At 58.2% G+C, this 10,920-nt stretch overlaps 1 protein-coding gene across 1 annotated transcript; it reads left to right on the forward strand.

The window, feature by feature from the left end:
* Window positions 1–856: 856 nt before the first annotated feature.
* On the forward strand, window positions 857–8,959 carry CALM3 (calmodulin 3). Its single transcript, XM_064293858.1, has 6 exons — window positions 857–1,007; window positions 5,255–5,285; window positions 7,831–7,974; window positions 8,114–8,220; window positions 8,513–8,648; window positions 8,788–8,959. The coding sequence occupies exons 1-6, from the start codon at window positions 1,005–1,007 to the stop codon at window positions 8,814–8,816; spliced, it is 450 nt and encodes a 149-aa protein (XP_064149928.1). The 5' UTR covers window positions 857–1,004; the 3' UTR covers window positions 8,817–8,959.
* The last annotated feature ends 1,961 nt before the right edge of the window (window positions 8,960–10,920 follow it).

Here is a 10,920-nt window from a genome sequence, read left to right on the forward strand (position 1 = left end):
AGTCTCCCCAGGACAATCACAGGCACCTTCATGGAGTAGGCGCCCAATTCATGCTTATTGAATAAATGACTAAATTAAGTTCTCAGAAGCTGTCCTTGGACGGCCCAATTTCAGACTGAGTCGATCATGAGTGGACCTGGAATAAAAGTTCCACACACATGTGCAACGCGTCTAAGGGCGCAAAGACCCGCCACCAAAAGGCGAAACTTTTAAGAGACCGGTGACCCCAGCCACGCAGGGCCCAGTTGGGGGCGGGGCTTCTAGACCCCAGCATTTTGGGTTGAACCATCTTCCATCTATTAGAGGGGTGAGCTGAGAGAGTCCTTCCGCATCTCCCGCCAGCCATCTTACTAAGTCCTAGCCATCGATACGATAGCTTTGTTTCTGTAACAGCCACACGGTTTCCCCCTTCACCTCATTATGATTCACAGCTCTACGTATCCACACATCTCAACCTTCCCCGCCACCAACACGCAGTGGCTCGCCCCAGTTTGACGCATTGCAGGGAAGGCCGGACCAATCGGCACCGCGTTCTCATTTCCTCCATGGCCCGGGCCCAATAGCGACGCGGCTCACACAGGGACGCGTCACGCGCTGCTGGGGATGCCCCTCCGCCAGGGAGGAAAATGGAGTGGGCACAGGGGGCGGGGCATGCGGCGACAGAAAGTAGTCCTGCGGCGGGAGCGCGGGCGCGCGGCCGGCGGTAATCCACCGCTGTGAGGCGAGTGTGGGGGGGCCGCGGCACTCGTCTGCGTAGAGCGGGGAGCGGAGGGATTCGTGGGGGCCGCAGTGCGGCGGCGGGCAGGCCGAGCGGGGCGGGGCCGGGCGAGGCGGGGCGCGCGCGGTGGCCGTTGAGGGACCGTTGGGGCGGGCAGCGGCGGCAGCGGCGCGCTGCGGGCAGTGAGTGTGGAGGCGCGGACGCGCGGCGGAGCTCGAGCTGCTGCAGCTGCTGCCGCCGCCGGAGGAGCCTTGATCCCCGCGCACCGGACACCCCGGGCCTCGCCATGGTGAGTGAGGCTGAGGGGCCGCTGCGGTGAGAGGGCGACTGGACCCGGAATGGGAGGCATTTGGGCCCCTTGAGCCTCGGGGACCCCCCGCGAAAAGGGCCGTTTGAGCCCTGAGTGGACGCTCTGCACCCTTTTGGGGGCTTTGGAACCCAGAGCGGGTTGTCTTGATCCCAGAAGGAGGGCTTTGGGGGTTCCAGAAGCGACTTTGAGCACAAAAAGGGGTGTCTGGACCCCCCAAATGGGTATCTGAGCGCTCAAAAGGGGTATTTGAGCCTAGTGCAGCATCCGAACCCCCAAAAGGGCTTTCGAGCCCAGAGTGGGACGTTCGGGCTCTGAGGTAGGGCGTTCAGACCCCAGGAGGGTGCGATAAGAAACACTGACTGAGGAGGAGCTATTTGGGCCCCGATGCGGGCCTGGGGTCCCGAGGATGCAGGAAACCGAGGGAGGTTAGGCCTGGGTGGGGAGGGGCGACCACCCCGTTTTTGGGGGGCAGAGGAAGGGATGAGGGGTCACTTCTGCAGATTAGATCCTTGAGGGTGGAGGGAGGAGGTTCTCCAAAGACCAGCACAGCTGAGGAGGAGGAGGGTGAGGTACAAGCCTCTGAGAAGGAAGAGCCCGGGGTGGGTGGCAGCAGAGGGTCTAGAAGATGCTCTGGAAGCTCTCAAAGCCTGTGGAGCTGGGAAGGCTCAGGGATATGGAGGTGGTTGAAGGGGGGCTGTCAGCAGTAGGGGGACAGGGGACCCTGCAGTTGATTTTGGGAGGGCAGCTAGAGAAGGTTCTGAAGTTTCTAGTAGGTTCAGTCTGTTGCACCAGGAAGCGAATTTTTTGGGTTTTTCTTTTTTGGGGGGTGGGGGCTGGGAGGAGTGTTGTGTGGGTCCATGAGGAGCTAGCTGGTTTCCAAGGTGAGGGGCGGGGGAGCACTTTTGCTGGAGCTGTGGGAGGTGAGGTTGGAGGGGGCTGGGGGGCGTTGGAGGGGGAAGAAGAGAAAAATGAATGGGAGCCAAGGTGGGCCTAGGTGTGGAGGTGGGTGTGAGTAGCTCCCTGGAAGTCTACAGGAAAGACCTGAACAAAGACTCTTCAGTCTGGGTGGGGAGTAGCTGCACAGATCCAAAGGAGTGGCTGTACAGCCCCCCTCCCCACGTCTGCCCCAGGAGGAACAGGGTTGGGCTGGAGGCACCCAGGCATGGGAGCAGGTGGGCGGAGCTGTTCAGGTCCCTATTGCGCACTGAAGCTGCATGAAATAGAGGGTGGGGGATCAAAGTTTGGGGTGCGTCAGCTGAACCAGCTTTTTGAAGACTAGGAGCCTCACCCCTCGCTGCCCCTTCCAGCCCAAGAGCACTGCCTTTCCCCAACAGGAGTGCTGGGTTTCTCATGATCTCCAGCTCCAGGCACCTCTCTGCATCTCCTTGCTTGTGCCAGATGACAGTGCAGTGCAGTGTGGCGTCAGTGACAATCAGACGCCTGTTCCACATGCCCTCAGAGTGGAAGCTGCAGAGCTGCACCGGAGAGGTCCTCCTGAGGAACCTTGTTATTGGCCCGAGGGCCACTTGTTCTGTTTGGGGAGCCCCTTACTGAGTCCTTCTGTTGATTCGCACAGCTAGGGTTTTGAGAGAAAACCAGGAGACCAGTTCTTCGCTACTGCCTGCCACCCACAGCCCCCCCAGGCTCAGCCTCCGAACCTCGCACAGCCATCCTCCCTGGCAAGGCTGGGGAGAGCAGGCAGCCACTGCTGTGTATCAGATCTCAGACTTGCTGACACAGACCTGATGGCTCCTCTTGCAACTACCCCATTTCCCCCCAGCAGAACCATGCTAAAGGGGCCCTGCACTCGCAGGGGCTGCAAGGCCCCCACCTCCAAAACAGGACCCGAGTTTGGGCCCTGACTAGTTTTTCTTGCCATTTTGTAATCAGCAAGGTAGGGGTGGGACAGGTCACTGTTAACTGGCCTTGGACTTTGGCCTGTGCTCTGTGCTTCTCCTTGGCCCGGGTGAGGGGCCCTGGCCTTGGTTTCTGATCTCATCTAACACTGCTTTCTGGCAGTGGCTGGGGGCTGGGGCATGGCAGAGAAATCATACCCTCTTCCCTCCCCCACCCCAAGATTTTTTTCCTTCTCCAGCCCCTTGTTGGAGCCTAAGAGGAGGAATAAGGAAGCAGGGGACCAGCCAGGTTATTTTGGAGGCAGTTTTTTGGTGAAAGCTTAAAGTCTTCAGGTCTGGCAAGGGAAGAAGCCCTGAGAAGGATTCTCAGTGATGGCAGTTTATCAGGTCACCCTCGTTTTCTGGGCAGCAGCCGGGCTTGGAGGTCTGGGGCCTGGAGCTGGGACGTTTCGTTTACCAAGCAGGGGATGAGGGTCTCTTGAATAGGAGGCAGCTCTGACCGGCCCCATACACAGTGCCTCACCTGCATTGGCCAGCGCTTCTGTAGGGAAGGGCAGACCCTGTTGCAACCACCTCACCACCTCCCCCCGACTCCAGCCCCCTCCAGTGCTGTCTGAAGATGGGAGAGAGCTAGGCCCCCTCGTCATGGTGCAGAGGGAGTGGGAAAGGCCCCAGTGGGGCTAGTTCTTTCCATTTGAGGTCAGAGAGAACAGAAAGCAGATGGAATGGCAGCCCTTCTCCCCTCTCCCTGACTGCCTCTCTCGGCTCTGTTCTTCCACTTCCCTTCTGCTTCCCCTCCCCTGCCGTTGCCGGCCTTGGTAACCAGGAGCGCAGTCTCTTCTCACTTTCCCCAAGCAGCTTCCTCGGGTGTCAGGACCTCGCAGTAGCCCAGGCTTCCTTGCCCTTAGGAGCAAGAGAACAGATGAACAAGGGGCTCCCTCCTGGGCTGGGGCTGCAGGCTGGCAGGAGGAGCCCAGCCACCTGGGTCTTTTTGAAGGCAATGCAGAGGAGTGTCCATTTGGCCTCTTAACCTTCCCATTAGACTTTAGACTTTTCCAGAATGTGCACGTGTGGCGTTTTTCCTTACCCGCCTTCCTCCTTCCCCCTCCCTCAGCCATCTCCTCTCTGTCATCGTCACTTTGATGTCCTCTCCCAGTTTGCCTATTTGGGGCTTGGTCCAAGTTTCTCTTCCCTCTGGGGGAAAAATGAGACAGAAAACCAGTGGTTCTTAATATTTGGGACAAGAGTGGTTTGGGGGTTGTTGCTAGCCTCCATTGGAAGCACTGGAACCTCTATTTAGAACAATGCAGATACACAATAGTTTGCTCTGTTCCTGGGACTCTCTGACTCAAGGTTAGAACCCTACTGTAGACTTTGGAGCCTCTTTCCCCTAACCAGGAAGGGAAGTAGAGGAAGGGGAGCGGTATCTGAACCCAGTAAAACAAAGGAAAATTCTTCTCTTAGCTGCCGAAAGCTAAATGTTGGAATTCAGCCCAGCACTGGGCTCTAGCTTCTCATCCATAACGATGCCTCTCCCAGGCTGGTCCCAGCACACCGGTGCAGGGAACCTGGTCTCCGCCTCCTCCCGGCTACCCTACCCCCAAGCCCGCATGCAGCAAAGACTGCTGCCATAGGCTGGCCCAGGCCCCAGAATGGCCAGGGCTGGGAAGGGTTAAACACTGCAGCATGCTGGGGACACAGACTTCAGTCCTACAGCCTTTGCCACCAGGCTGCTGCCTGCTACAGACCCCTTCCTGACATTTGTCCCTCCTGCCCAAAGAAACCAAACAGAATGGTGTCAAGCAGCCTGACCAGGCTTCTCTCAGGCCCTCAGAGCAGCTCAGAAAATTTGTGCCCAGTGTGGGTCTATGCTTCCTGGACCTCCAGAAGGGTGACATAGATGCTAGCAAAGATAGCCCTAGCCATCTTGCCTCTGCCTTACCCAAGGACTGGCCTGTTTCAGTTTGGAGCTTTCTAGAGCTGCTTGATTAGGCCTCTAGGCAACTGCTCCCTTCACGCAGCCTCTGGGGCTCCCCACTGCAGCATTAACACCAAGACAGGAGACAGGAACCTGGGCCAGGCCCTGCCAGTGCAGCAGTGGGCTCCCAGAGCACGAGGTGGAGATTGGAAGTCTTTGCGTCTGGGCAGCTTCATCAGGCCCTGAGTCAGGCAGGCCTGGGTTTCCAGCCCACCCTAGTCCCCAGCTTCCTGAATAACCAGACTCTGTCCTGGGCCCTGAGACCCTGCCCTCTGGCATGTGGAAAGCTGCCATGTGGAGCTAGCCTCCCCCAGAGCGGGCTGGGCTGAGCATGGAAGACACATCAGTGAAGGCCGACTGGCCCCGTGACTAACTTTCTCCTGCTCTTCCAGGCTGACCAGCTGACTGAGGAGCAGATCGCAGGTGAGCTCACCTACCCCATCCCCCCTCACCATACCTCAGAAAGGCCTCTGCAGCCCAGACCACCATTGTCCCCAGGAGTGCCATCTGATAGACACACCTAATCACCTAATGCCATGCCTTGTGCTCAGAGTGTTTATAAATGTTTAGAAAAGTACACCAGTGCCCGGTAACCACACACCCGCGTGGTCCTGAGGTAGACCTGCACCTGATGGCAGAGGCCACGTCTTCTTCTGGCCACGGCCCATCTGCAGTCTCAGAGATCAGTGGCTGCAGGATGAGCCTGGCTCTCTATCCCCTGCCTCCCTGCAGAGCTGCAGGGCCCTGGCCCATGTTGGGAGCCACCCAGGAGCTGTCTGTTCACCCCGCCTCTGCACCGCCCTGCCCTTTTCCCTTTGCGTGGCAGCTCCTGCTCATCCTTGGGTCTCAGCTCCAGTGGCGCCTCAACAAGGCCTTCCCTGACCCCCCTTCTCAAGTGGCAGCCGCCGTCTGCTCTCTATCACATCCTCTTCTCATTTCCTTCATAGTGTTTCTTGCTTTCCAAAAGGATTTAATGATCTCCATACTTGTTGCGGGGAAACCCTGGTGGCATAGTGGTTAAGTGCTACAGCTGCTAACCAAGAGGTCAGCAGTTCAAGTCCGCCAGGTGCTCCTTGGGAACTCTATGGGGCAGTTCTACTCTGTCCTGTAGGGTTGCTATGAGTCAGAATCGACTCCACAGCAGTGGGTTTGGTTTTTGGCTTTTATACATGTTGCAGCTGCTGTCACTAGATGTGAGTTCCCTGAGTTGGGGACTTTTCTGGGACTGTCCCTGCCATATCCCCAGTGCCTGGAACATAGTTGTGTGCTCATAAAGTTTTGTTGGCTGAACAAATGAATAAAGGAACCATCGTGTATCTCCCGCTAAGCTACAGAAATCCTTGGATCCCCCATCAAATTCATTTTTGTCTCCCCAAAACCCTGGAAAGGTCACAGCTGCAGGAGCTATTGTGTGATTGAGAAAGTGCATTTCTGTGTCCCCCTCCCCCAGGCTGAGCTACCTGGGGACAGAGACCAACTCTTGATTGATCTCCACAGCCACAAGCCAGCATGGGGTAGACAAGGGGAAAGGTCCAAAAGATGGGCCCTGGCCCCCACAGATGCCCACCCCCCAGGCCAGGTGGGCGACATGCTCAGTACTAAACAACCTGGCTTCTGAGGGGAAAAAGGTAGGAATGGACTTGCCTTCTCGCCTTTCTCCACCCCCTGCCCATATGCACACAGTCACACTCTGCTTCTAGTCTTTGGCCCAGGCAGCCATGGAGACCCACCAAGGAAAGCCAGAGGGCTGCCATGTTTCAAGACCATGAGCTTAGGGTACCCACGTGACCTACTCCCTGCCCCCCAAGAGCAGCAACATTTTGGCATAGGGTCAGGCCAGCATCCCTCAAGGAGACTCCCCGTTTCTCCAGGGCCCAAAGGCTAGGGGTCACAGCTGGCCTGCTGTGTTTGTCATGCCCACCCCACCTGCCACCTGCACGCCAGCTCTGCCCTCTTGTAAGACAAACACAGCCTTTTCACCCTGTCCCCACTAGCAAAGTGTCCACCATCTCACCACAACCCACCCGCTCTGGGAACAGGCTGCCAGGCGTCTGTTCTCTGAGGGCTTGGGGGTAGGAGAGCACCAGGTGCCAAAATGGGCCCAGTGGGAGGGCAGGAGCCATGTGCCTCTCTCCCTGCTCGCAAACAGCATCTCCCGCACCTGATGCGTCCCCAGCTGTGGCCTGCCTACTCAGCACCACCAGCTCCTCATCCCCCTGGCTTGGCAGCCGTCCCCTCTCTCCACTCCCCCCACCCCACCCCACGCACCGTCCGTCAGCTGTGCTCTGCTGCCGACCACCCCCACACTGCACCACACTGTCGCTCGGCTCCTCTTCTGGAAGCCAGCAGCATCCGTGGCAGGGATCGGGGCTGGAACCAGTTGGGGATCCTGGGCCCGCGTGTCCTCTTCAGGCAGCCCAGAGGCATCCACAGCCTCACCTCATCTTCCCTGCTGGTCAGCCTTGTGCTTAGAATGCTGGTACCTGTTCCAAAGAGCACGCCAGTAACCCCAAATTGTGTGATCCTGAGGTGGGCCTGCACCTGAAAGCAGAGGCTGCCAAAACCTAAATGTTGGAATTCATGCCAACATTAGGACCTCACTCCTTCATAAGGATGCCTCTCCCTGGCTGATGCCCAGCACACTGGTGCAGGGAAGGCTGGTCCCTGCCTCTCCTGTGCCCCATGAGAACTCCCCAGGCTCTCAGCCATCCCATGACCCCCTCATTTCATCACCTGAGGGAATGAGGCCCAAAAGGAAATTAGTGAGCCCATTTCCCTCTCTGACTTCACTGAACTAGCTTGTTCACTAAATATGGAATGAAAGAAGGAAGGACTCTGCCTGCATGCTGAGGAGAGTGGGCTGCAACTGAGGTCTTTCAGAGGTATTTCCGGTGGGGCCTCCGGCGTCCAGAAACCAGGGTTTCCCTGTGGCCTCTTGAACCCTGATCCAGTACCCTTCCTCCCCCAGAGTTCAAGGAGGCCTTCTCCCTCTTTGACAAGGACGGAGATGGCACTATCACCACCAAGGAGTTGGGGACAGTAATGAGATCCCTGGGACAGAACCCCACTGAAGCTGAGCTGCAGGACATGATCAACGAGGTGGATGCGGATGGTGAGCCCCAGCAGAGTGGGTGGGCAGCTTCCCCTGACAGTAACCCCAGGGAGCCGTCCTCAGGGTGCTGGGTGAGCCAGTATCTCTTCTCCCAGGACCCAGGCCAAGAGCATTGCCTCCTCCCTCCCCCACCTTCCAGGGAACGGGACCATTGACTTCCCGGAGTTCTTGACCATGATGGCCAGAAAGATGAAGGACACAGACAGCGAGGAGGAGATCCGAGAGGCCTTCCGTGTCTTTGACAAGGTAAGCAGCCCTGGGGGCTCATGGCAGCCTTCAGGCAGAGAGGCCGAGCAGGTGGGACCCCAGGACACCCAGCACAACAGAGCCACCGAGCCGCCACCTTCAAGAGGCCTGAGCTCTAGTGCCAGCTGCACTGCCAACTTGCTCCTCAACCTCTAGAACCACCCCTCCGGGGACTTCAGTCTCCTCTCCTGCCCGGGAGGGTGGCTGACAACCCCTGCCCTGCGGCCTCTTCCCACGGGGCAAAGAGCCCAGGGAGCGCTTGGGGCTCAAAGCCTTGGCCTCCCACACCCAGGATGGAAACGGCTACATCAGCGCCGCCGAGCTGCGCCACGTAATGACGAACCTGGGCGAGAAGCTGACTGATGAGGAAGTGGATGAGATGATCAGAGAGGCTGACATCGACGGAGACGGCCAGGTCAATTATGAAGGTGAGTCAGCAGCAGCTGTCCCTGGGCCAAGCCTTAGGATCACGGCTTCCAGAGCCAGCCCCCATCCCTCGGGCCAGGGAGGGCTGCCTGTGGCTCAGGCTGCTCGCCGGCCTGACTCCCTCTCCATTTCCCCCTGCAGAGTTTGTACAGATGATGACTGCAAAGTGAACGCCCGGGCAGCTGGCAATGCCCATTCTCTTGATTCTCTCTTCTCGCGCGCGCGCTCTCTTCAACCCCCTGCGTACCCTGGTTCTAGCAAACACCAACTGATTGACTGAGAATCTGATAAAGCAACAAAAGATTTGTCCCAAGCTGCATGATTGCTCTTTCTCCTTCCCCTCGAGTCTCTTTCCACGCCCCCTCATCTCTTCCTTTGGCGCTCCCTCCACCTCCCGTCTCCCAAGGCCTGACGCATCCATAACATGAACCCCCCCATTCCCTCAGGGGAGCCTCTGCCTCCTCCTCCAGCCCGGGGGGGCTCTCCTCCGTTTTGGTTTGTTTCCTTTCGTTTGTCATCTTATTTTGGGTGCTGGGGTGGCTGTCAGCCCTGTACTGGGACCTGCGAGGGAGGGACGTGGCCCTTCGCCAGGCAGAAGAGCATGTCCTCTGCTTTCACGTGCCCCGCCAGCCCTGTGAGCCTGTGTGCAAAGCCCAGCAGCCTTGGGGGCCAGGGATACCAGGAGAGGCTTTCCAGGAGGACAGAGCGGGGACCGAGGAATCGTGGTGTTGGCTGGATGTGGCCCAGGAGGGGGTCGCAGGGCATGGGGGTCTTGGAAGCTGGCATTCTCTTAGCACTTGAGGGGCCGACTCATAGGCAGCGGGACAGGGTGGACCACTCAGACCCCATTGGCTGCACTTCTGAACCCACTTGTGATTGGCTTTCTGCGGTCCGGCTTGGCAGGGGGGTACTGCTCAGCTGGCCACTCTGCAAAGTGCCCATGCCCACGTTCCTAAAGTGATCTCAAGCTCTTCTGTAAATACCTGGTGCTAACATCCCATGCCGCTCCCTCCTGCTGCTGCCCCTGCCCCACCCACCCCTCCTCGTGGTCCCGTCATCTGAAGGGACGTGGGGCTGGTTGCTTTGTAATGTGCTGGCTATCCTTCCTCCCCGCCCCCCCCCCCCCCCCCCCCGCCATTTATGCCCCTTAAAACTTTAATTTTGTCCAAAGCCATGCCGGGCTAGCCGAAGGGTGGGGAGAGGGAAGGTGAGCCCCACCACGCTCTCAAGAGAACGTACCTGCAATAAAAACAGTCATGGCGGCTCGTGGCCCAGAGGACATGTCGTCAGGGCAGCCTCTGCTCCCTGGTCAGCCAGCACCTCCCGCTTCAAATGGCGACTTGGCGGCTTCCTCACACCTGTGCTGTCTCTTGCGCCCTCCTTGCTCTGGCCCACCTGCCTGTCCCCACGCCCCCCAGCAGAGAGCATGATCCGTGACCTTGCTTCTGACTCTCGCCTCTGGGACAAGTAAGTCAGTGTGCAGTTCAGTCGTCTGGGTTTTTTACTTCTTTTCCCTTCTTCTGTTCATTTCATCTGCCCCCCTCCCTGACCCCCGCTGCCCAGATCGATCAAGTGGCTTTTCCTGGGACCTGCCCAGCTTTGAGAATCTTCTGTCCACCCTCCGGCACCCAGCCTCCGAGGGAGGGGAGGGATGGGCCATAGTGGGAGACCCAGCCAAGAGCTGAGGGCAAGGGCAGGTAGGCGTGAGGCTGTGGACGTTTCCGGAGTGTTTTGGTTTTATTCTTTTTGTTTGTTTTTTTTTTTTTTACCGGGCAATATTGTGTTCAGTTCAAGCTGTGAAGAAAAATATATATCAATGTTTTCCAATAAAATACAGTGACTACCTGACTTGGCTCTGCCCCTTTTGTCTCCTGGCCTGAGCTGCCACCTTGCAGCTAGGGACCCTGCCCTGCTGGGAAAGAGCCTTTCTTCACGTCCTGGTTGGTGCAGCAGTTTCCCACCTCTGAATCGTGCATGGTTCTGCTCCCAGCTGGATCACAAGGCCACTGAGGGCAGGATACTGCCAGTCAACTAGTGCTCACCGGGGCCAGGCATGAGGGAGGTGCGGGTGTGCAAGAGAGACTGGCGGTGCCCTCATGGGGGCACTCCCACAGAGACACGGAAGATGAGAGGGGAGAGGCTCCATGGGGCCTGGCAGGCCTGCAGCCCACAGGGGAGGACTGGGCCCAGTCAGGGACTGAACCAAGAGCTGAAGGGTGGACAGTTACTGGGTGTGCCACGGCAGGACAAGCATCCGGTCCAAGGGAACAGCGT

The sequence above is a fragment of the Loxodonta africana genome, chromosome 11, assembly GCF_030014295.1.
Source record: "Loxodonta africana isolate mLoxAfr1 chromosome 11, mLoxAfr1.hap2, whole genome shotgun sequence".
In the NCBI taxonomy this organism is placed as follows: domain Eukaryota; kingdom Metazoa; phylum Chordata; class Mammalia; order Proboscidea; family Elephantidae; genus Loxodonta; species Loxodonta africana.